The sequence below is a fragment of the Mustela erminea genome, chromosome 18 (assembly GCF_009829155.1).
Source record: "Mustela erminea isolate mMusErm1 chromosome 18, mMusErm1.Pri, whole genome shotgun sequence".
Classification (NCBI taxonomy): Eukaryota; Metazoa; Chordata; class Mammalia; order Carnivora; family Mustelidae; genus Mustela; species Mustela erminea.
In genome coordinates, this window is record NC_045631.1 from 41,457,533 (window position 1) to 41,481,991 (window position 24,459).

Below are 24,459 nucleotides of genomic sequence, written 5' to 3' on the forward strand. Positions count from 1 at the left end.
AACAGTCACCTCTTACTATCTGCATGACTTTATGCAAGTTACTCAACCTCACTGAATGGCAGGGTTGTCTCCATTCCAAAACGGTCCTGACCACACCCACCACCCAGGGTGGCTGGCTGCGCCCGGGAGCTCCTTCCTGTCCTGTGTCCCCACCTCCCACGCCCTTGCTAGCAGAGGGCTTTTCTAGGAAGACCCTACCAGTGCTTCTGAGTTTCCTGGACCCCTCTGGCTGTGAGGTCCCAGAAGATCCCTGTGAGACACCTTCAATCCCCCTCCCATTAGGACCTCCCAATCCCCCTCCCAAGAACAAAGACCACACAGGTTTGCATCAACCAGAAAGTCAGCTTTATTAGCCCACCACCAGCGGAGGGGAAGGGGAGACAGCAGGGCATCGCGCTGGGAGAACAGGGCCCTGGCCCAGGCCGTCAGGAGGCGGGGGCCGGCGGGGGGCAGGAGGCTCTGGAGGAGGCAGCTCAGTGCTTGGAGCCCTGGCCCTGGTTGAAGCTGGATGAGCCCTGCTCCTTGAGGATGGACCTGGTCTGGTGGCCAGAGGAGGAGGAAGACGAGGAGGAGAAGACTGTGGGAGAGAGAAGAGGGGGTAAGAAGGGCATTGGGAGCTAAGTGGCCCCACACAGGGCAGCTGGGGTCTCTGAGGGGCCCAGGACCCTCAGGAGCCTTACCATTGTGGGAAGAAAAGGAATGGCTGGACCCTTGCTGGGAGGCGAGGCTGTGAGGGAGACAAGGCAGAGCAGTTAGATGTGCTGGGAGCCGCTACAGGGCTAAAGGGTCTGGGGGACAGAAGTGGTGGGGGGGCACTCACTGAGCATCCTCGCCCTCCAGCAGGCGGCGGTAGGTGGCGATCTCCTGCTCCAGCCGCGTCTTCACGTCCAGCAGGACCTGGTACTCTTGGCTCTGCTGCTCCATCTCACAGCGGAGCTGGGCCAGCTGCTCCTCCACGCTGCCGATCAGTCCCTGGATCTGGGACAGCTGCATGCAGTAGCGGCCTTTGGTCTCCTCCAGGCTGCCCTCCAGGGATGCTTTCTGTGAATGGGAGAAAGAGAGTCAGCAGAGGTGGTCACTATTGTCCCCCCGGGCCTCTGGGCATGTCTCCTGAGAGGGACGTGGATTGGGACTCCAGCTGGGCTACTGATGGGCCAGACAATGTGGAGAAAAGTTACTCCATTGTTCTGGGCCTTAATTTCCATGTCTATATAATGGATAGAATGATCCCTCCAGTCCCACTCCTGGGTTGAGAGAGGCAGAACTGTACCGTGGCAGTGTTAAGGGGCTGGTGGCCCTTACTGGGCACTTGGGGATGGGGGCTGGGCGGGGTCCTTCGTACCATGCTGAGCTGGGACTGCAGTTCAATCTCCAGGCCCTGGAGCACCCTCCGGAGCTCAGTCACCTCACTGCGGCCACTCTGCACCAGCTCACTGTTAGAGGCCACTTCTTTGTTCAGTTCCTCGGTCTGCAAGAGCAAAGGAGAGCAGGTGGGAGGCACTCCAGAGGTGCTCCCTGCTCGGGGCTGGGCAGTCCTGAAGGAGGACAGAGGACCTGAGCCCCACCTTGCTCAGGAACCAGGCCTCCGCATCTCTGCGGTTCTTCTCCGCCATCTGCTCGTACTGGTCACGCATCTCGTTCAGGATGCGGCTCAGGTCCACACCGGGGGCAGCGTCCATCTCCACGCTGACGTCCCCGCCAGTCTGACCCCGCAGGGCAAGCATCTCCTAGGAAGGGGAGGCGGGAGGTGGTTAGCTCAGCTTTCCTGGCTCCTGAGCCAGCCCTGGATGGCCACACCAGCAGCCACCCTCACCTCCTCGTGGTTCTTCTTCAGGTAGGCCAGCTCCTCCTTCAGGCCCTCGATCTGCATCTCCAGGTCGGTCCTGGCCAAGGTCAGCTCGTCCAGCACCCGGCGCAGGCCGTTGATGTCGGCTTCCACGCTCTGGCGCAGGGTCAGCTCATGCTCGTACCTGGCGGGACAGAGGTCAGGGCATCAGGCTCCATCCAGGTTTCTGAGGCTCAAGGCCAGCGGCCCCAGCGCTTGCCTCCTGCCCTCTGCCCCACACTCAGCCCGCCACGGTCATTGCTCACTTGGTCCTGAAGTCGTCCGCCGCCAGCCTGGCATTGTCGATCTGCAGAATGGGCTGAGCATTCTCGATGGTGGCAGCGATGATCTGCAGACAGAAAGGAGGGACAGACCTGTCACCCAAGACTGCTGCTCGGGGCGGGGGGAAGAGAGGGTCGCCTGGCTGGCAGGTGAGGCCCTCCAGCCAACCTGGGTATCTTTTCCACCCAGCTCAGGGTGTGTGGAGGGATGTCCCCCAGTCCCTTCACTGCCCCCCGCATCCTCCGTCCCAGGATGAGAGAAGCTGAGGGTGCAGAGGCGATAAGAGAGTCAGAGCTCCAGACCCAGCTCAGGCACCTTGATGCTGCCACCAATTCTGAGTGGCCTGTGGCCTCTCCCCCGAGGTGGGCTCAGACTCCCTGTTTGTGAAGTAAAGATGCTAAAAAGTGGCTTCTTAAGGGCCGCTGCAGTCATGACCTCTCTCAACGCTCCCACCTCCCAGCGCCGCCAACCTGCCCTGCGCACCTTGTTCCGCAGGTCCTCGATGGTCTTGAAGTAGGGGCTGTAGTCCTTGGCCTCACTGGGCCGCTGCCTCTGGTACCAGTCCCGGATCTTCACCTCCAGCTCCGTGTTGGCCTCCTCCAGGGCCCGCACCTTGTCCAGGTAGGAGGCCAGGCGGTCGTTGAGGTTCTGCATGGTGAGCTTCTCGTTGCCGGAGAGGAGGCCGCCATCGCCACCACCGAAGCCACCACCAAAGCCAGCACCGAAGCCAGCACCGAGGCCACCACCAAAGCCAGCACCCAGGCCACCACCATACCCTCCACCAAAGCCGCTACCCAGGCTCCCACCAAAGCTGCTGCTGCTGCTGAAGCCGCCACCGTAGCCACCCCCCAGGCCGCAGGCCCCCCCGGAGGAGTAGCGGGAGGAGGAGACCGACAGGCCCCCGTAGGCACTGGGGGCCCGGCAGGACCCTCCGGCCAGGACAGAGGACATGCGGCTGGAGCCACCGCCGATGCCACAGGAGCCCTTCATGGAGCTGGAGGAGGTGAACTGACGGCTGCAGGTGGTCATGGTGCCGAGGAGGGAGGTGAGGGAGCGAGCGAGCGAGTCGGCAGCGAGGAGAGAGAGGTGCTCAGGAAGGCAGGGAGGATGCTGGGGCTGCTCAAACCCCAGGAACTTTTATACACACCGGGGCAGGCGGGGCCTCCCAGCTGCTGACTTGCGGGCTCCCCTCCGGATTTCATCACTCCAGGTCCCGTCCGACTCCCCACTCCGGATCAGGATTATTCAGCCCGGGGTCGACTCACTCCACTGGGTGCCGCTTGAGTTCCCACCCAGCTCTGGGGGTGTGGGGCCGAGAGAAAAACACACAAACGCGAGTCGGTTGTGACTCAGGCTGGGCGGTGGGAACCCGGCTGTCGTTCCTGGAGCCTCAGGGCCCAGCGGGGCCTTGGCACAGACAGCCTTGAGACAGTCGCGTCCCCAGGCTGTGAGTCAGCCCAGAACGGACTCCCTGCCCTACAGGACAGCCTTGATGGCAAAAGGCCCCAGCAATCAATGCCAGCCCAGGGTGTCTTGGGATGTGTTGTGGGGGTCCTACTAGCCCAGCACTGGACCGGAGAGCTGGGGTGCTACTCTCACTCTGCTTTGCTCACTGTGTGACCTGACACCCCTTGCCTCCCCTCTCTGGGTCTCTGTTTCTCCTCAGGGAAGGGACAAAGCCTGGGCCAGGTGATCACAGAGACTTCTCTCATTGTAAAAATTCTCTGACTCTCTTTCCCTTATTGGATCCAATCTCAGTTTCAGTGGCTGCCTTTAAGCCCCCAAGATCCTCAGAAGTGTTGGGTACCATGGAACAAGCACGTGCCATTGAGTCAGACAGGCAGCCGCTCCCCATGCTGCCCCTTTCAAGCTATCCGGCACAGGCAGTCCGTCTTGTAGCCCCTCTGGGCCTCAGTTTTCTCATCTATAGAAGGGGAAGACACGCCGCCGAGGAACATGCACACAGGACCCCACAGGCCACTCCCTGATGGTGGCCCTGCCCCTCAGCTTCCCCATCCTTCCCTTGCAGCCCGCTGCCCCCTTCCCTGCCTCCTCACACCCACCCCTGCACCCTGGCACCTCCGTTCATCTATACCCCAATACTCCCATCTTTTGAGCAGCCCACCCCCACTGTATGCCCTACTTAGTCATGGATGCCCACCACAAACTGCGGTGGGCGGGAGTCCCCATCCTGCCAGTAGTGCCCTATGTGACTCCAAACCCCAATGGGGGGCCCTGAGTCTCCACACTGGATCCGGGGATCCATTCCCAACAGTTTTGTTTTGAGGATTCACAGATTCCGGGTTGGTCATTGAGTGGAGGAGAGGGGTGTCATATGGAGCCCTATGTGTGTACCGCACGGTTCCGGGAAGGGCAATATTCCCACCACAGGTTTATAGACGAGGCAGCTGGGAGGTTAAGTGGGCTTCCCAAGACGCCAGTCAAGGGGGAGCTGAGGTTTGGACCCCCGCCTGTCTGCTTGCCCAGTCAAGCCCTTCCCGCCATCCTGAACCACCCTCTCTCTCTATGCATCGCCAACATGCATGATTGTCTTGAATTAACCCTGTGACGTGGGGAGGACAGAGGAAGAACCAGAGGGAGGGAGTGGTTCGCCCAAAGTCGCTCGGCTTTAAGCTGCGGACCCAGGACTAGAACCCAAGGCTCAGGGCATCTCCACTTGCCCATGATGCCTTGCAGGCTGGGACCAGGTGTGTCCATTCTCATTCACCTCCCCACAGCACCTGGAGTAAGCTCTGCCCATGGTGGGCATGACCTTGGCCTGAGGGCTGGAGACAGGATTGGGGGCATCTAAACCCCAAACCAAAAGCCACCTCAGGGCGCTCTAGGGGAACAGAACAGCCACTGTCGCTACTCTGACGTGTCTCTGTGGGCTTGCCTTAGCCTGGGTAGGGCTGGCAGATACTACAGGAACCAGCAGACAGGAAATGCTCCTTGTCAGTCACTCGGCTTGTAGGAACAGGGCCCAGAGATCTGAGCAGAGCAGGTGCCCAACACACACCTCCAGGGACAGTCTTGGGAGACAGAACCCAATGCTCCCCTCTCCCAACCCCAAAAATGGGCAAAATGGGTCCTAGAAGCTTGGACAAAACCCCTGGTGTCAAGATGGACCTGGAGTTCAGGTCCAAGCACAGACATATCACCCTCAGAAATAAAAAGGACCTCTGAGGTCACTGAAGACTACAGAGCCCCAAGCAGAGAGAGTGAAAAATTATTCCAGGTTAAATAGCACAGAAATGGGAGCAGAAAATCAAACCCAGTTCCTGAGGTTCACAAGTACTCTCCGCGGGGTCTCTGGGAGCTCCTGCTTCTCTGCCCCAGAACACTCTCCACCTCCCTCCCTTCTGATTAGAGCCCTGCCCCTTCCACTGTTCCTGGAGTCCAGGTGGCTGTGCCCGCAGGCCCGGAGCTGATGGCTGGGGATCCACGTGGGCTGAGAAGCTACTCGAAGTAGCCGGCCAAGCCATCAAACCACTCAGACAACACCGCAGACCAAGCTCCCACTGTGTGCTCAGCAGCCGGGGTGTGGGGGTGGGGAAGATGGAGCAGAGCCCATTTATTCCATGCCAACGAGGCAAACCTACTCGAGGTTGCTGAGATCCAGGATTGCTAGGACTGTGGGCACAGGGACTCCCAGCAAACTGGCATCCCTCCTAAGAGTGGGTTCCTTCCCCCTTCCCAGGCCTCTTTTCCTCTCTCCTTTACCCGCCCCATCTCAGGTCTGAGGTCATCTCATACCTGAGTTGGCTGGGAAATATTATTGGCACGCCTCAACTCGCAGTGATTCCCCAACCTGACTGATCATCGGGATCCCCATTCAGATTCCCAACCTGCTCTGACCCACTGTCTCAGCATTGCCCAGGACAAGCCTGATCGTGGGGACGTTTTACAAGCTCCTGGGGAATTCTGCTGACCAGCCAGGCTGGGAAGCAGGATGCAGCCTAGGGGGAGGAAGGTAAGGGGGGATGGGGAGGCCCCCAAGGAGACTGAGGGGAGAGAGGGGGCTGCTGCAGGGCCCCAACCCATGGGGCTTCAGGGCAGGGTGAAGAAAGAGATCCCCGATGAGCCAGGACAGAGCAGCAAGTAGGAGCCAGATCTGGGCTGGACACTCTGTTATAAAGAACAAGGCGGAGAAGCCACTTATGGACAACCCCACACAGTACTGGCCATGATGGGGTACATGGGGGCTGCCAGGAGGGAGCAGGAGTGCCCAGTCCAGGCTCTGGTCCCACGACGGGCCCCAGGATCTGGGTGAATCTGTAAGTGTCCGATGGCAGGTGGTCCTTTCAACTCTCCCCGCATTGCACGCCGCTCTTCCGAGGGTGGGGGCTATAACAGCCTATCGTGATGGTCTGCACAACCAAAGAGCCCTCAAGGGAACGCTCAGGGGAACCAGCTCGAGCTCTGTTACAGCCTTGGCTCTGGGCCCTGGCTCCAGTCCCTCGGCTCTTCTCCACCTCCCACCCCACCCCCTGCATAAGAACAGCAGGAGGATCACCAGCCGCAGCGTTGTGCCCTGCCCACCACCTCTAAACCGGGGTCCTCCAGGGTCCCTCCAGGCCAGGGCACGTGTCTCCTCCTTCCGCCCAGGCCCAGTGCAGAAGCACAGAGGGATGCTGTGTCCTGGACAGAGTGTTACTGCCACACGGCCTCCTTGCAGAAAGCGGAGCCAGCTCACAGGGTCAGGGTGTGGGAGTGGCAGAGGCAGAGTCACAGTGTCTGGCTCCGGCAGGCCCTGGGCCTGGAAATCAGGTCTGTATGTCCATCACATGAGAGTGGGTAAGGCCACGCCAAGGGCAATCACAGACCGGTTCACTGATGGGGGAGAAAGATTCCATGCAAGACGATGGGTAGATGTGGAGGGACTGTGGAACCCCACAGCTGGGTCCTCCAATCCAGCCACAGGCACGCATCCCCAGCAGCCCAGGTTAACTTGGGGCCCCTGGACAAAAAATTCCAGCCACCAAAATTCCCCATACCATCCCCAAGGGGACCATGGGTCTCAGCCCCCAGTCACTCCATCCTGTGGCCCTGCCTGCCCAGATGTGGGATGAGCACTCCTGGAAAGAGGGGGGCTTCCCCTCTCTGGGCCCTGGACCCTCCCCCCGGGACCCACATTCTCTTGAACCACACACCCACTCACTTTGTGGGCAGGGGCTTCTGACCCAGCAGAAGGGTGCTGTCCAGGGCTATCTTTGGCCACCCCCACACTGTGACCCCTCCCCACTCACCTCCCCACTCAGTAGGGTGGGCCCCCAGATTCTGCAGGGAGAAAAGACCCCTGCCTAAGAGCCTGGACCAAGGCAGGGGGTGGGGCTCTCCTCTCCTCTTCCCAGCACAACCTGGACAATGGCTGAGTCATGGCTCCTTGGAGACTCAGTGTCCCTATCCACACAATGGGGCGCCTCTTCCCAGATCCTCCCCACTTCCCGGGACTGTTGTTCAGATAAATGAGATCACCCTCCAAATGAGCCATCCTCAACCCAGAGCTGGTTCTTCTGGTTGTGGCTGGAAGTGCGGCGGGGCCGGGTGGGAAGCACGCCTCCCCCTGCCCTTCATCCTTCACAGGCAGGCAGCTGGGAGACACCAGCCTCTGATGGAGCAGAGTCGGAGCTCCCAGCCTGCTCTGAGTCTTGTGGCTGCCCCTGCAGACCCGGGCTCTGGACTCCAGCCAGTCGTCCCCACCGTGGCGGGGAACTCAACTGTCCTCATCGTCCCCAGATCAGGGCTGGCAGGACCAACAGCTGGGGCTCATCTCTCTCCTCAGTCACCACAGCCTCTGAGGTACAGGAGCAGGCCGGGACCTGTCTGACATCCCACACTCACCTGCTCACCTCATAGACCCTGCTCTCTTATACCACTGGTCCCCAGCCCAGCATCGCAGGCTCCCCCTCCCAGGCTTCAGGGGCTCGCGCTGATCCTGCCCAGCCCCCACCTTCCATCTCCAGGCACCAGGAGGCCCCTGGTCCGATTCTACAACAGAAGACAGTCCCAGGCCTGTCAGCGAATTGGGGTGGGGGTGTCCTTCCTCTCATTAACCCTTTCCACTCACCCTCACTTCCCAAAGAAAACCAGGAAGACTTGCCCTGCCCAGGGGTTTCCAAATTTACTCAGAGAAAGATTTCCAGGTATTGGGTCTCCTCCCCTATGGGCTCATGGCCTGCCCCCAGAGTGAAAGGGGCTGGGGCCCAGAGGGTCCTGGGAGGGACTAGGCAGGACTTCCCTTCCTGCCTTCCTCAGAAGGCAGTTTCCCACCCTCCCCAAACTCCAGGCTACCAGGGAGGGTGGTGCCTCTCACCCACCCGCATCCTGGCACATACCCCTCCCTTACCCCTATCCTGACCATTTGAGGAAATATCCCTGAGAGAGGCACACCCTTTCTCCCACACCCACCCGGGGCCCATAGCCTTCTCTAGAAGCAAGGTCTACAGTTCATATTCCTGAGGTGAGGCCATGAGAATACCCTGGGGGCCCACAGACCTCTTTGGGGGGTTTTCTGAGACTCACAGAAGAACTTGGGCCCTGACCACCCAGCCTGCCCCCCTGCCTTCCTTATGCCCATACCTCTTCCAGGAGAATCCTGACTGCCCCTCCCCGCCACGCGCTGCTGTCCTTGTCCACCTCTGTCCCCTCTTGGAGGGGGCGTGTCCCACAGGACTTCGGGAGAAATTGACTGGATACGTCATCCTTTAGGACTCTGGGTCCCACGACATCTCTCGGTCATTTATGAAAGAGAAAATGAAGTTCAAGGAGGCAAAGCCACTCCCCAAGGTCATGGACCTTTTTACAGGGCAAGAAGAGGTCACCTGAGACCTTCACAAGTACGTTGGCCCCACCCTGGGTCTAGCACAGCAGAGACCGCCCTCCCAAGGATCACTGACCCTTTGGAAATACAAACTGGCTCCCCAAGCTCTGCCCAGATCTACCTACTAGGATCCTAGATGACCCGTGAGCTCCAAGCCAACAACAGTTGGTGTCCACAGACTCCTCCCCCTACCCTCGTTTGCCCCAGTACACCCATTGTTCACGAGGGCCCACCTCAGTGGCCCCAATCAGAACACATTCCATATCTGAATTAACAAGCTTTATTGGTCAGGCAGAGGGGTATGGAAAGGGACAGAAGCCAGGAACCGAGGCTGCAGGGCCAGTAGGGAACTCTGGGGGGCTGGCCTTGGGGAACAGAGTTCTCAGCGGGTGGTCTGGTGGACCTGCTCGCGGGAGGAGATGACCTTGCCATCCTGGACCTCTTCCACAATGGTGCGCACCTGGCGGGTGGTCACGGCTGCAGGAGACAGACCGTCGGAGGTGGGTGGGGGCCCAGAGACCCTGGCTCAGCCCCCACCTCCCTGAGTAGAGCCAGCTTTCTTCCCCACAGCCGCTTGCTCACCTCTCAATATGATATCCAGACACGTGTTCCTCCTGCTCTTGCCCTATTCCATCCCATCCCTGTGCCCATGTATGAGTCCCGCCTTCCAGATGGCTGGTTTGATCCCGACCCTCTGTGTCCTTTGCAAGACTCGGAACTGCCCAGTGGACTCTGTCTCCTGTCTCCTGTCTCCCCTATCCCCAGAGTGGGATCTCCAAGACAAGAACCAGGTCCGCATTATCCCCGTTGGACTAGATACCCAGGGCCAGGATCTGATCTTCCCCATCAGACCAAGATCTGGAGGACAAGGACCATGTCCCTTTCTCCCATCAGACTAGAGATCCCAGAGACAGGATTGCTTTTGCTCATCTGTAGGGTCTCAAGAACAAAGACCATGAGACCTTGTCCCTAATCGCCCTATCAGAAGAGTGTCCCCAGAGCTAGGACCATGTCCATGTCTCCCCATCGGGCTAGGACCTCTAGGGTAAGGACCTTCTCTCTACCCAGCCCCCTCATCTGATCCCCCTGAGCATCAACCCTGTGCCCTAACCGGTCATTTCCCCCATCCCTGCTGAGGATCAGCCATCATTTCCTGGAGCATTTGGAGACCAACTCCCCCTCCCCTGGCAATATGCAGATGGGTTGCCTGCCTTGTGTATGCCCACCCTCAGCTACCAAGATCCTTACGTTCTTTGGGCTTGTACTGAGTCAGGCTGGAAAAAAAAAAAAAAAAAAAAAAAAGACAAGAGATTAGATTTGGGTCTGAGAGCTACATGCCCACCCCAGGCCCCCAGTCCTGGCCCCCAGCCCCCAACTCACTGGGCATCCTCGCCCTCCAGCAGGCGGCGGTAGGTGGCGATCTCCTGTTCCAGCCTTGTCTTCACATCCAGCAGGATCTTGTATTCCTGGTTCTGCTGCTCCATCTCGCAGCGCAGTTGGGCCAGCTGCTCCTCCACGCTGCCGATCAGCCCCTGGATCTGGGACAGCTGCACGCAGTAGCGGTTCTCCGTCTCAGCCAGGCTGCCCTCCAGGGATGCTTTCTGCAAGAAGGCGGGAGGATCAGGGGTCAGCGAGCGTGGTCAGTGCCCCCTCCAGGGTCCCAGGTGCACCCCGGGACTGGCAGCCCCCCTACCATGCTGAGCTGAGACTGCAGCTCGATCTCCAAGGCCTGCACCGTGCGCCGGAGCTCGGAGATCTCGCTCTTGCCGCTCTGCACCAGCTCGCTGTTGGTGGCCACCTCGCGGTTCAGCTCCTCTGTCTGCAGACAGGACACAGGACAGTGCAGCATTAGCTTGGGATCCCTTCTAGTCAGACAACCCCCACGGCCTCCATACACTCAGCCCAGCACCCATTCCGTGCCCACACAGGCACCTGGGGCTCTCCTCACTCCCCATGACCCCCCTTGGACATGGTCACCTTCCTGAACTTCCCCCGGCCTCTCGGGCTCTCCCAAACCTGACTGTGGGAGCAGTGCCTTTTCACCAGCATCCCACTTCCCAAAGCCCAGAAACCTTTGAAATGATTTGAAGATTTATCTTTAGTTCCTCCGAGTAGAAGGCACTAGAACGGGCAACTTGAGGCCCAGCCAGGATATCAACCAGTCCCTTGGTGCCAGTCCCTGACCTCTTAGAGAGGTGGAAGCTCCTGGGGTCTTCACCCTCTGGCTTTATTCCTGGGGGGCTCTCCACTCCCCCCCTCCACCGAGATCCCAGCTTTGGCCAAGCTCCTGGCCCGTTGATGCAATGGGTGACCCTGTGAGGTCCATGCGGCTCACTGAGGATAGGGCACCCCAAGATGCCAGGTACTAGGCATCAGTTGGGGACTCAGTCCTTGACCCCCATCCCCTGAAGGAGGCCTCTGGCCTGCAGCAGCCCCCACCTTGCTGAAGAACCAGTCCTCGGCATCTTTGCGGTTCTTCTCCGCCATCTTCTCATACTGGTCGCGCATCTCAGACAGGATGCGGCTCAGGTCCACGCCGGGAGCAGCGTCCATCTCCACGTTGATCTCACCGCCCACCTGGCCTCGGAGGGCATTCATCTCCTGCAGGGGCAGAGGTTGTGGGCATGGGCATTCGGGCCTGTGCTGATCTCTTACTTCCAACCCTGCCCAAACAAGCTCTCCAGACCCTCCCCAAGGAGCCCTCCCTCGCTCTGCCTATCCTCCATTCTCTACCCCTCCTGTTGACTCTCGTTCATCTGCTCTGTATGGGCTCTGCTTCCACCATCAAACTGGGGGTTCCCTGTGGATAGGTTCTCTGTCTCCCCCATTAGACTGAGGGGCCTCCAAAGAAAAAATCTAATTCTTAGGTCGGTACCCCTAAAATAACCCCTCTAATTCCCAAACTTCCACATAGGGTCCAGGTTCAAAGGTTTGAGCTGGAACAAAGAGACCTCCTCAATCTCCCCTTGTCCTCATGAGGAAGGCCAGGATGGGCAGAAGAGGCCTCTGCAGACCCTGGGAGGGTCCCCAGGTGTTGGGCAGAGGGGTGGTACACGGAGGAGGCTGGTCAGGTCACCCTGTAAGGTGACCAACCCTGGAGCACCTGCTCTGAGCTCTTCCCATGGTCTCGGCCTCGGCGCACGCCCCCAGAGCTCTGTTGCCCCCTCTGCAGCCTCTTTGACCTGCTGCCCCACCCCCCTCACCTCCTCATGGTTCTTCTTCAGGTAGGCCAGCTCCTCCTTGAGGTTCTCGATCTGCATCTCCAAGTCGGCTCTGGACAGGGTCAGCTCGTCCAGCACCCGGCGCAGGCCATTGGTGTCAGCCTCCACACTCACACGCAGGGCCTGCTCGGTCTCAAACCTGCAAAAGGAACCAGAGAATTCATCTTGATGCTTGGACATGCAGGTCCAGGTCCCGGCCAGCACCCAGCCTCTGCCAGGGCTCTAAGAGCTTGGGAGGGTTGATGGGGGCGGAGAGGGGGTTGTGGAGTGGAAGCATACTGCAGCCCCAGGGCCCTGGGACCCCGCAGGGCAAAGTCCCACCCTCACGCAGCTTCCAGGGTCTCTCTCCTCTGCCCCCTGCCTCCCCTCCCCCTCCCCGCCTAAGCCCAGTGACCTTCAGAATCTGCTGCATTTGCCACATCCATGACTAAGAGGTGGACCCCCCCAACCCCCAGCTCTTAGCCTTCGCCACAGCAACTGTAGTCCTGGGATGGGAGGGGTGCCCCAGTTCCAACCAGCCCGCTGGCTAGGGCTCACTTGGTCCGGAAGTCATCAGCGGCCAGGCGGGCATTGTCAATCTGCAGGAGGATGTTGGCATTGTCCACAGAGGCCGTGAGGATCTGGGGAGATGGGAAAGCAGTAAGGTCATTGGGAGGGAGAAGCTCAGCCCAGCCCTAAGTTACAAGAAGGATCTTCCTGCCTCGAGGCCAGGATGTGGCTGCCTTCTCCAGGAAGACTCTCTTCCTGCCCAGCCTCTCACCTTTGCCGGCAGTCATTGTTGGCAGAGGCGGGGCCGGCAGGAGTCTGAGGAGCCGAAACTTGCCTCTTCTCCCTGCCCACCCTGACCTGCCTCCCCCAACAGGACCCACTAGAGCCGGCAGCCAGCTGGAAGTGCCTAGCTAGGAAGAGAAGAAAGACCCCTGGGGGCAGAAGTTGTCCCAGAATCCCAGACAGAAAAGAGGAGATGAACAAGCCCCTCATTTACAGCTGGGGAGATGGTACCCAAGAGGCTCCCCAAGAAGGGATCCTACAGGACCCCTCACCAAAGAATAGTTCCACTTCAGAAGTCATGACCCCTGCTGGGCCCTAACCCCAGACTCCAGCAGGCAGCTCTGCCCTTGGAGGTTTGCTGAGCCCCATTCTTGAGGGGGCAGTAGGAGGGATGGAGAAGCCACAAAAATCCCCAAATATGGTGCACAGACGCCTTCCTTAGGACCCGCCCTCTCTCTCCACTTCCTCCCAGCAGGTGCCGTCAGGAGCTCGCTAGACCCCTCACACAACCATCACCCAAAATCCCCTTCTTGCTTCAAGAAGAGAGGTATCCACATATCTGGCAGCCGCATGGGCCCAGCCTCTATGTACATCCACTCATCTTATCCTACAATTACATGAGCTGATGGCAACAAGCCCCACGATGAGGAAACTGAGGCTCAGAGGAGCTCCATGAGACCTGCTTGTCCCTGGCTTAGCTGCCGCCCCCCAAAAAGGGGAATGTGGGCCACACTGTGACTCCAAGGTGGGCTCCCAGAGGCCAAGCCAGTCAGAGCCACGCTGTCCTAGACCCCCTGAGACCCTGTGGCAGCTCCCCCACCGGCCTAACCCCAGGCCAGGGTCAAGGGAAGGAGATGGGAGAGAAGTCATAGCCCTCCCACGGGCCCTGTCCCCCCGCAGCAGGCCCTACCTTGTTCTTCAGGTCCTCGATAGTCTGGTAGTAGTGGCTATAGTCACGGGCAGGCCCCGGGGCCTGCTTCTGGTACCAGTCCCGGATCTTCACCTCCAGCTCTGTGTTGGCCTCCTCCAGGGCCCGCACCTTGTCCAGGTAGGAGGCCAGGCGGTCGTTGAGGTTCTGCATGGTGGCCTTCTCCCCGCCCGCCAGCAGCCCGTCGACGGCCCCGAAGCCGCTGCCATAACTGCTCCCAGAGCCGAAGCTGTAGCAGCTGGAGTAGCTGTTGGACCCCAGGGCGCTGCCCAGGCCCCCGGCGGACCCCAGCCGGCAGGAGCCGGCCCCCAGGCCGCCAGACAGCCTGCAGGAGGTGCGGGACGAGCCGCCCCCCAGGCCGGAGGAGCCCTTGATGGAGCTGGAGGAGGTGAACTGACGGATGGTGGTGGTCATGGTGGCAGCCGGCGGGCTCGGAGCAGGAGGGCTAGACAGGAGCGAGGCCCAAGGTGCGAGTTGCTGCTGGCGCTCGCCCGCCTCCTTTATAGGCCGCCAGGTGGGCGTAGCGATTACAACAGGCTCGCTCCTCTGTTTCCATTCCCCTGAGCTTTCATCACCGCTGGCCACACGCCAGCTCCCAGGTGGCTGTGGGCCCCCCTCCCCTCCCACCATCGGGCCTTTGCCTCACTTCTCTGAACCCTGGTGCTGGGTGTCTGCCTGCGCGTGTGCGTGTCTCTGGTCTCAGGCCTGTCACCTGTGATTCAGGCAGGCCCTCCAGCTATGCTTTCCCATGACCTAATACGGAGAAGAGGAGCGGCAGGACGTCACCGTCACCAGGCCCTCCCAGGCAGCTGCCACCCCAGCCCGGCCCACCTGGCCCCAGTGTCTGGTGGGGAAACCGGTTGGGGAACCAGGCAGCCCCCAGCTCTGAGGCTGCTCTCCTCCACCACAGGCCACACCACACGCAGTCCTGCCCCTGGGCTGGTGGCCGGGGAGACAGGGAGGACAGAGACCCTGCCCTGCCTCGGAAACTAGACCTAAGCCCGCTGGCAATACTGTGCCTCTCAGGTTATTGTCCCATTTTACGGATAAGGAAACCGGGGCTCCGAGAGGGATGGGGCCCCACTGCCCCCACCTTACTGCAGAACTCGGCTGGCGGGGCTGCTGCACCTTCATCCCCACTATGCCACGGCCCCTCACACTCCCCTGGGGCCCGACACCCTGCCCCCGCCCTCTGCAGAGCCCCGACATCAGCAAAACACTCCAGGAACTAGGAGTCCACCCACCCATTTTTCTGACACTGCCCCTAACCCTGGAAACCTCAGTGACCCTCCTCCTGTCACCTTTCCCCACCAGCCTGCTGCAGGGGACGAGTCATGGGCCACTGTGGACAAAGAAGAGCATGGCTGTAGATGAGGACCCAGCAGGCTGGGAAGAGAGCATCTTGGTAAAAAGGGACTAGAAAAACGATGAGAGCCATGTTGCCTGCCACCCTCCCTACCCTTCCTGCACCTGAAGAGACCCCCGGGTAAGGTGAAGGGTATATACCTCAAGTCCCAGCCAGCTGGAGATGTCCAGGACACAGTCTAAATGTCTTCCTGAGAACCCCCAGCCAGGCTCCTCTCCCAAGGCCTCCCCCAGAGGCCCACCCAGGCCCCTGATGGGGACCCTCAAGACAGGCCCTGTGCCACCCAGCCCTACCCTGCCTTGCCCACCACTCCCAGCCTGGCCCTGGGTCCCAGGGTCCCTGCAGGCCTGCTGGATGGAATGCAGTCCTGTCTCAGACTGCTGATGGCTTCCACTTCCCCGACAGGCCCAGACAGCCCCTGCCAGCAGCCGAGAGAGATTCCCCAACAGCTCAACAACTGCCAAGCCACCAAAGCAAACAGGACGCCCCCCACGCTCACACACAGAGCGGTCACCCCACCCCACACCCACCCGGAGCGGGGCCGAGCTGGTTTCCAGGGCTGGCTCTGCCACTGCCACCCCCTCTCATCCATCAACGCTTTGGACCACACCTTTGGAAAACCCCCTGCCCAGGCCCCCTCCCTCTGATCTTGAACCCAGACCTGCCCCAGGCTTAGGTAGGGAGTTCCCTATAACAGGTGTGGCTCCCCAGAAAGTCTGTGGGGCCCTCCTAGGGACCAGCCCGTGGGGACCCACAGCAACCCACGGACTGATTCTTAGAAACTTTCCCAGCCTGATGGGCTGTCCCAACCCTCTGCCCTCGCTGTGCTGCTTTCTTCTCTCTGGCCCTCCCAGGAGCCCTAGGCCTGGAAGAAGTGGTCAGAACAGATTGGCAGGTGACAAGTGACATCCAAACACTCCATAACCATCCTCCTCCCGAAGTCCCTCAGCACACACTGCCCCATGCCAATGACCAGACCAGATCACACAAGACATTGAACTTCAGGCAAAGCTTTACTAGCAGTCACTGGGGCAATTCCAGGAGGCCCCCTTGGGGAAGGGCCGCAGGAAACAGACACAGGAAAGCAACAGCTTTTGGGTGGTGGCCCAAATGGGCACTCGGGGCATGACAGTAGCATGCTGGGAGTCCAGGGAGATGGCTGCCTCATGACCCTCTCCCTGTCACAGGCGGAAAGGGGCCTCAGTGAGTGGAGCGGTGGACCTGCTCTCGGGAGGACACCACCTTGCCGTCCTGGACTTCTTCCATGATGGTGCGCACCTGGCGGGTGGTCACTGTGGCTGCGGGCCATGGAGGAGGGGACACAGGGAACTTCAGGCCAGAGCCCCTCCCCCAGTCTTCCGCACAGAAGGGTCCTCGACATCTCCCCACTCCCGCCAAGCCAGATGGGGCAGCCTCTTACCTTCCCGGGTGGGCTGTGAGATCAGGGAAGAGGAGTACTGGGTGGCCAGGCTGCAGAGAGGGAAAAGGGGGCCTGTCAGTGCAGGGGTGCCGGCACGGGACCCAGTCCCCTGGAGGAGGAGCAGCTGGGAAGGCCTGGCGTGAGGGGAGTGAGGTCCCGGCAAACCAGAGAGAAATCACAGCTGAGAATACATGGCAAAGATTAGCAACCACAGGGTCAAAGGGCACAGGCCAAGTAGGCAGGACGGAGGAAAGGGGACACCCCAGAAGAGGACCCAGAGGCGCTTTGTGGCTAACCAGCGTTTTACAAGGAGAAGCTGAGTGAGAGGTTTTCCCATATCCCAAAGGGCCCAACAAATAGACTCTATTAAAGCTTGTGAGACTGTGGTTAGACTACAGGCTGACCTCACCATTGCCAAGGAACAAAAAGCTGGACGGCGTGACTTAGCATGGAGACTCCAGGACATTCCCAGTCACCATACAGCAGGGCCCTGATCCACCCTCCCAGCTCTAACCAGATCAGCACCCACCCTGCTCTTCCTCCCGTCCCGGGTAATGGCGTCACCAGCCACATAGTCATCAGAACCAGAAACCCAGGGTCATCGCGCCCCCACTCCCACATGTGCTCACTCACCGTGTGTCGCCTCCCGCCAGCAAGCCACGCTCGCCCCCACATTCAGGCAACTAGCCCTGCTGTTCTTACCTACCACACATCCTCCTCACATACCACCTTCCTGTCCCGGCCCTACACCCCCGCCGTACAGTAGGGCTGCCCTTGGCCTGACACTGCGTTTTGGCCTCCCAACAGGTCCCCCTGACCCCACTGGGGCCCCACGGATGCATTTCTCCCTGTGCAGCCAGAGTGGATGTTCTAAGACATCTTGACAATAGCACCGCTCCTCTGTGCAAAATCCCTCCGGGGCTCCCCACTTCCCACGTGACCTAGCCCAGATGCTTTTGTTTGGGTCTTCAGCGCTCCCCAACAGTGGGGCCCCAGTCAGTGCTCCCCGTGTCACCTCCTGCAAACCTCTGCGCCTGCTGGCCTCTGCCCGTGCTGTCCCCTCAACACCAACGTCCCCGCCTGGATGAAGCACCCCCAGCTGAGCCAGGCATGTGCCCCAGTGCCCCCCGCTCACTGGGCGTCCTCGCCCTCCAGCAGGCGGCGGTAGGTGGCGATCTCCTGTTCCAGCCGCGTCTTCACGTCCAGCAGGACCTGGTACTCCTGGTTCTGGCGCTCCATGTCGCAGCGGAGCTCGCACAACTGCTGCTCGATGCTGCTGATGAGCCCCTGCAGCTGGGCCAGCTGGGCCCCGTAGCGGGCCTCGGTCTCCGCCAGGCTGCCCTCCAGCGAGGCTTTCTGTGGGCCAGTGTAGACGTGGCCAGGTGAGACCAAGCTGGGACCCTCCTCCAGGATGAGGACCCAGAAGGGGGAACCCCTCCTCCAGTGTGGGCTTGTGGGTGCTGCTGACGCCACGGGGCAGTAACGGGGGCAGAGAGAGGCCCGTGTCACCGAGTATGAAGTGATAGGCTGGGTGGGGAATTCAGGTTCCTCTGAGCGGAAGTCTGTGAGGTTGGGCCCATCCCGGGGTGACGGGTACAGGCCAGGGAGGGGGCCGCGGGGCCTACCATGCTGAGCTGGGACTGCAGCTCAATCTCCAGGTTCTGCACAGAGCGGCGGAGCTCGGTGATCTCCGTCCTGCTGCTCTGCAGGGCCTCGGTGTTGGTGGCCACCTCTCGGTTCAGCTCCTCCGTCTGAAAGGCAGGCAGGGTGGGTGACGGGGACTGGAGAAGCTTTGCAGAGAGGGGGCAGAGGACAGGGTCCGCCCCTGAGCCCTGACCTCCCAGACTGTCTCCCTCCTCCTGCCTCTCCCTGGCCTCTGTGGGGCTTCAGACACACCAGCACCTAGACACCCTCTGTGCCCACCGGCCCTTAGTCGATGGACCTTGCTTTGTATTTGATGGACCTACTGAGCACTGCTCAAAGACAGGAACTGGCTTTTACTCCATGCCCGTGACTGTGCTGGGCCCTGTAGCTGCTCAGTGTGTGTCTACTACAGGCATGAGTTATTCCTCCAAAAGCATACACACCTACAAATGTGCTGGGAGAAGTCCTAGACAGAGATGACGAGATCTGGACCTGTTCCCTGAGCCACGGTGCGGCTTGTGCGAGCTTGAGGCCTCTCTGAGCCTCCCATTCTGCATCTAGACATGAGCACTGGGTCCAACTGGTTTCCAAAGGTCCTTCCAGCTGGGACAGCCTGTGGATCTGCAGGTTTTCCAGCCCAGCCCTGACACCCAGCACACGTATGCACACATGTGCACACTTGCTCACACGCGGCCACCCACCTTGCTGAAGAACCAGTCCTCGGCGTCCTTGCGGTTCTTCTCCGCCATCTTCTCGTACTGGTCGCGCATCTCGTTCAGGATGCGGCTCAGGTCCACGCCGGGGGCAGCGTCCATCTCCACGCTGACGTCCCCGCCCACCTGGCCTCGGAGGGCATTCATTTCCTGGGCGAGAGGAGAGCAGGATTTCACCAGGGTCATCCCAGGGAGAGACCCTGGGGTCTGCCTTCTCTGCCTCAGGGAGATGGGTACAGATGACAGACAGACATAGCCTAATGGTTCCTCTCCTTGAAGATGGAACAGATGTGATCTTGTTACAAACACGCAGGGCTGTGAATATGGACCATCTCCCCCAACGTGCACTCGGGGATGGACTTTGCCCCGCTCCGATATATGCTGGGCAAAGAGAGATGCTAACTCCCCAACATGTTAGGGGATAAGTCAGGACAGCCTCACGGCCCTGACTGCCTGCCTTACCCCCTACCACCAACCACACAGTACGAGCACAGGGGAAGCAGCCCCATGTTGGTAACAGTGCAGAACCAGACCTCATTAGGAAATGTTAATCTATTGCAGGGGTGCAATCCCTACGACCAGCCTCAAAACCAAGTGGAAACACTTTTTTCTGGGCTCCTGTTACTCAAAGATTAGGGTCCCCCAGCATAGGCCAGCCCAGAGGTCAGCTGAGAAGGAAGCCACAGATTCATCAGTCCTCCTACAGGGTCTGGGATCCCCATCCTTGTGTTGAGCCTTAGGGTCCCTAGGACCCCAGACTCTATGAAAAAGGGAGGTAGGAGTGGTGGCAAAATGGTGAGGTCAGACCTGGGTGTGGACATGGGTCAGATAGACCTGTGCAGCTTTGGGTAAATTCCTTAACCTCTCTGAGCTTGCTTGTTTCTTTACCAGGAAAGGGAGGGAAGAGCACCCCGCCCCCAGCGCCAATGTCAGTATCAGCTGAGCTAATTGCCATGAATCACTTGTAATGTGCTGAGCAGATTTCGGCTGTTGTTATGACTATCACTATTACAATTAATTGGAGTAATTAGCATGCATGTTCTTGGGCTGATTTGCTCATTAGAGAGTTAACTGCCACCGCTTGGCAGACTATGCCTTGAGGGACAAGGGAAGTATCTTTGGAGGGAGAGGGACCTCCAGGCTTCATGTAGGGCCCTCTGAGGGTCTCCCAGGGTTGGGGCCAGAAACCCACCAGAGATGGGAGCTGGACTGAGGGCGCAGCCCTGGCCCGGGAGGATTTGGGGGCCAGGGCCACCAATCCCCTTGCTCCTTGTAAGAGTCTGTCCCGCATTCCCCAGGGTCCAACTCACCTCCTCATGGTTCTTCTTCAGGTAGGCCAGCTCCTCCTTGAGGTTCTCGATCTGCATCTCCAGGTCAGCTCTGGCCAGGGTCAGCTCGTCCAACACCCGGCGCAGGCCGTTGGTGTCGGCCTCCACGCTCATGCGCAGGTTCAGCTCCGTCTCGTACCTGGAAAGGGTGGAGGCATGAGCCAAGGGGGGGTGCCCCAGGACACCCCCTTGTACACACAGAGAGTCCTGGTGTGCTGAGCCCAACCCAGCACCAGCCTCCGGGGGCAGCTCCGGAAGCCCAGACTCACTTGGTGCGGAAGTCATCGGCTGCCAGGCGGGCATTGTCAATCTGTAGGACCAAGCTGGCGTTGTCGATGGTGGCCGCCAGGATCTGGGGGGCATAGTGGGCGAGGTGAGCAAGCACTATGGGAAGGCCCGGCAACACCCTCCTTGCTGCCCTTTGAGAGTGAGCCAACTAGAGGAGATGAGGGTTCCCACAACCTCCCCCTTTGAGGACCCTCTTGGAAGGCTCCCAGGATGGTGGGGTCACAGGTAGCCATGAGGCCAGGACAGAGACCCATACATAGTCACCCTCCTCTGCCCAAGCTGCAGGGACCTCACTCTCTTTTCTTCAACTAAACTGACCTCTAGTCTCAGTTGCTACCTCCTCCAGGAAGCCCTCCTCGACTCCCCTCCTTCCAGTCACACCTCCTCCCTGCCCAACAGCACTTCTCCCAACTGTGATTTTTCCGTGGCTTCTTTGGTTATTTCCTTCAACAGGCTCTGTGCTCCAGGCGGACAAGGCCTCTTCTGTGACCATTCTCTTCGGAATCCCTAGCCCTGGGCAAAATACCCATCCCGCAGTCACCCCCCCAGGAAACATTAGTTTAATTAAGCAACTAATTAATGAATGAGTAAGATTATGACCAGCCCCACCTGAAACCTGGAGCAAAGTTTTCTTTTCCCACAGGGTCGTCAGAGAGGTTTAAAGGAGAACAGGGAAGGAGCTCTAGAGGGGGCAGAGGGTCCGTTATTAGGACTACGGCTGCCACTGCTTTTGTGAGAAATGTCAAGGGGCTGTACTCAAGAGCCACGTCGGGGGAGGAGAGAGGAGGTCTCAGTGGAGGCAGCAGATGAGCTAAGAAGAATCCAGACGTTTCTAAGGCTGCAGGCTGTTGTGCAAAAAGAAGTCAGAGGAGGCAGCCCCAGCAGGCCCAAGTAGCCCCAATAGCCTCTTTATGGGCCTCTGAGTCCCTGGAAGGCCCTGTGATGTGACCTTGGGTCAGGCTCTGTTTCCAGAGCAAGCCCAACCCTGGCCTCGGTGGCCTACAGACCTGCCTCCCCCCCCCACTTCCCTGCTCAGGAGCTGATAGGGCCTCGAGAGGGGCCCTTGGGAAAACCCCTGAGGGGTGCGGTGATTCCGAGGGGCGGAGGCCTGATGCTCCAGGGGCTGGGGGTTGATGGTGAGCAGCTGGCTGACCCCGGAGCTTGGAACGCTGACTCACCAGGGCTCCCCTGGGCTTCCCACTGCTCAGACCAAGCCCGGTATCTGATCTGGCACTCCCAGGAGCTCTGCTTCCAGGGGGCAATTGCAGGATTTCCCTTCCTGGCTGAGGTCCCGGGCAGGAGCAGGCAAAACCCCTCACAGAGTGAGCACGAGACCTGGTTCTGCACCACAGAAGAGCAGGCCCCACCTCGCCTTCCCCCCAGACATCCCCACACTTTTTTGAACTTTCACCTGCCTCTGGGGGCTGCAGCACCAGAGGACCCTCCAGGAGGAGGCTTGTGCAGAAGACCCAGATGCCATGTTCACAGAATCAGAATGCCAAGGCCCTGTTCTTAGAGGTCACGAGCATGTGGGTGTGTTGTGTTCTCCTTCAGACTAACAGAGAAACGCCTTCCCTTGCAAGCTTCCAGTCTGAGTGGGAAGACATAGCTCCCTCCCTCAGGAACCCCCAGAAAGACCAGTATGGACAGAATGAGGAAGACACACAATGAAACCAGCTAAGAGAATATGCTAGACTCTGTGAAATCAGCACAGTGAACAGGGCATAAACTGAATCCCCAAGATCTGGGGGTAAAAGTCAAGTGCCACCCATTCAGGAGGGCTGCCTAGAGGAGGTGAGACAGGCAGAGAGCCTGACCCAGAGGGTTCAAAGTTGGGAGGGATCCCAACTTCAAAGAAGGTCCTAAGGTCAGAGGGCAGGGAGCTGCCCTGCCCACACACCTTGTTCCGCAGCTCCTCGATGGTCTTGAAGTAGTGGCTGTAGTCACGGGCGGGCGCGGGCCCCTGCTTCTTGTACCAGTCATGGATCTTCACCTCCAGCTCCGTGTTGGCCTCCTCCAGGGCCCGCACCTTCTCCAGGTAGGAGGCCAGGCGGTCGTTGAGGTTCTGCATGGTCTCCTTCTCACTGCCCCCAAGCAGGGCGTCCGAGGAACCGAAGCCAGCGCCGAAGCCGGAGCCGAAGCCAGCGCCAAAACTGGATCCGAAGCCCCCACCCAGGCTGCAGGTGTAGCCCCCGCCGTAGCCGCCCCCCAAGCCCGCCGAGAAGCGGGAGGAGGTGACAGACATGTTGCCACAGCTGCCGCCTCCCAGGAGGCTGGGGGCCCGGCAGGCACCGCCAACACGCACGGAGGACATCCGAGAGAAGCCTCCACCGGGCACACACAGGCCCTTGACGGAGCCAGAGGTGGAGAACTGGCGGATGCTGGTGGTGGTGGCAGCCATGGTGTCCACAGGTCAGGAGCAGGGTCTGGTCTGGACAGGGACCCCAGGCAGCCCTTTATAGCCAGGCTAAAGGGGGGCTGGGCCCCCTGTCCTTGAAGTCAGAGCCAAAACCCCAGCCATGTAATTTGCTTCTGTACCAGCCGCCCAGGGCCTGGGGCTCAGGCCGGACATGCTGAGTGCCTTCCCCGCGGGGGGCCCCCTCTCCTGCCTGTTCCTGGCCTGGGCGGGTGGCCTCTTAGCAGCCCATTGTCTGTTCAGAAACAAAGGTGGTGTTGGAGCCACAGCCCCGGGGGAGGGTGAACCTCCATCCTCAGCCACAATTAGGCAGCTGAGCTCATTCTTGGGGGCAGTCCGGAGAACCCAGCCCTGGGAGCCAGCGGGGCCTGGAACAAGGCTCCACAGGCCTGGAACCCAGAGGCTGGTCTGGCCCCCCAACCAGCATTCCTGGGCCCCAGGGAGAAGGGTGGAGAAATTCAGGGTGACACCCTCTCCCAGGCACAACATGGCCCTGAGAGAGCCCCCCAGGCCGGGGGTGGGGGGAATCCACCTCAACCCCAAGCTGATGGGTCCATATCTGTGGGAGGGGACATAGACCCCGGCCTGAGGGATCTGGATCTGAGGGGAACTGACATGGCCGCTGGCCTGAGGGAGCTTTGGATCCAAGCCTTACAGGAAGTCAATTCACAAGTCTCAATTTCCTCATTTGTAAAACAAGGGTAATTCCTGCCTCCCGTGGTCTTTGAGGGAATCTAGAGAGATGGGGGCATCAGGGAAGCTGGGGTCAGGGCTCTGAGACCAGAGGGGACAGAATGAAGCAGAGAAGGAAAGCCACTCTAGAGGGGCCCCCAGAGGAAGCACAGCAGGGCCCATGCAGCAGGCTGCTACAGCTAGCGCTGTGCCCCGGGGAAGGGCCGCCCCAGCAAGGGAGCAGTGCCATCCCACATCCTGGCAGCTGGCACCCGCCCGCGCCCAACAAGAGATTACAGCCTAATCTCCTCGGCGCTAACGATTTAGGCGCTGCCGGGACACTGACGTCTGCCCCAGGCCCATCTGAATGGGGGAGCTTCCAGGGGTGGCCAGGGCCTGAGGGACAGGCAGGGGAGGGCGAACCAGGCTCCCATGTGGGTGGCCTAGGCTCTCAGCCCACACACGGGGACAGGGAGGGAGTTGGGTCTACCGTGCAGGCCAGAGCACCCATGCTGAGGCTAGACTGTGGGAAGGACTTCCCTGATTAGAAATTGGGGGTCCTCTCAGGGGAGGATGTCTCCTGGCCTGTGAAGTGGAGACAGCGCAAGCTATCTGGGAGAGAGGGGACAAGCCCCAACCTAACCCTGCTCTGGCCCAGCCTGTGAATTCTGGGGGTCCCCAGGGTTGTTAGAGTGGAAGGGTGGAGAAACAGCTCCAAAGCCAAGGTGAGGGGACAAGGTCAGACCACCAGGGTTCTCTCAT

At 60.0% G+C, this 24,459-nt stretch overlaps 2 protein-coding genes across 6 annotated transcripts; both read right to left on the minus strand.

The window, feature by feature from the left end:
• Nucleotides 1–322: 322 nt before the first annotated feature.
• Nucleotides 323–14,560, minus strand: LOC116577414 (keratin, type I cytoskeletal 17). Of its 5 annotated transcripts, XM_032320593.1 has the most exons (9): nucleotides 13,947–14,560; nucleotides 2,591–2,704; nucleotides 2,092–2,174; nucleotides 1,814–1,970; nucleotides 1,566–1,727; nucleotides 1,343–1,468; nucleotides 821–1,041; nucleotides 681–727; nucleotides 323–577 (listed from the first exon to the last, which is right to left on the minus strand). In XM_032320593.1, exons 1-9 carry the CDS (start codon nucleotides 14,478–14,480, stop codon nucleotides 474–476), a joined length of 1,548 nt encoding a protein of 515 aa, XP_032176484.1. In that variant the 5' UTR covers nucleotides 14,481–14,560; the 3' UTR covers nucleotides 323–473. The 5 variants fall into 5 exon arrangements, with proteins under 5 accessions (XP_032176484.1, XP_032176486.1, XP_032176488.1 ...); XM_032320595.1 differs by lacking the exon at nucleotides 13,947–14,560 and having other exon boundaries at nucleotides 2,591–3,227; XM_032320594.1 differs by lacking the exons at nucleotides 323–577; nucleotides 681–727; nucleotides 821–1,041; ... (3 more) ...; nucleotides 2,092–2,174; nucleotides 2,591–2,704 and adding exons at nucleotides 9,195–9,407; nucleotides 10,179–10,204; nucleotides 10,311–10,531; ... (2 more) ...; nucleotides 12,134–12,290; nucleotides 12,689–12,771 and having other exon boundaries at nucleotides 13,833–14,378.
• Nucleotides 14,561–16,321: 1,761 nt separating this feature from the next.
• On the minus strand, nucleotides 16,322–23,292 carry LOC116577419 (keratin, type I cytoskeletal 42). The gene is made up of 8 exons (XM_032320604.1): nucleotides 22,510–23,292; nucleotides 20,591–20,673; nucleotides 20,304–20,460; nucleotides 18,982–19,143; nucleotides 18,262–18,387; nucleotides 17,772–17,992; nucleotides 16,637–16,686; nucleotides 16,322–16,514 (listed from the first exon to the last, which is right to left on the minus strand). Exons 1-8 carry the CDS (start codon nucleotides 23,008–23,010, stop codon nucleotides 16,417–16,419), a joined length of 1,398 nt encoding a protein of 465 aa, XP_032176495.1. The 5' UTR covers nucleotides 23,011–23,292; the 3' UTR covers nucleotides 16,322–16,416.
• Between the last annotated feature and the right edge of the window lie 1,167 nt (nucleotides 23,293–24,459).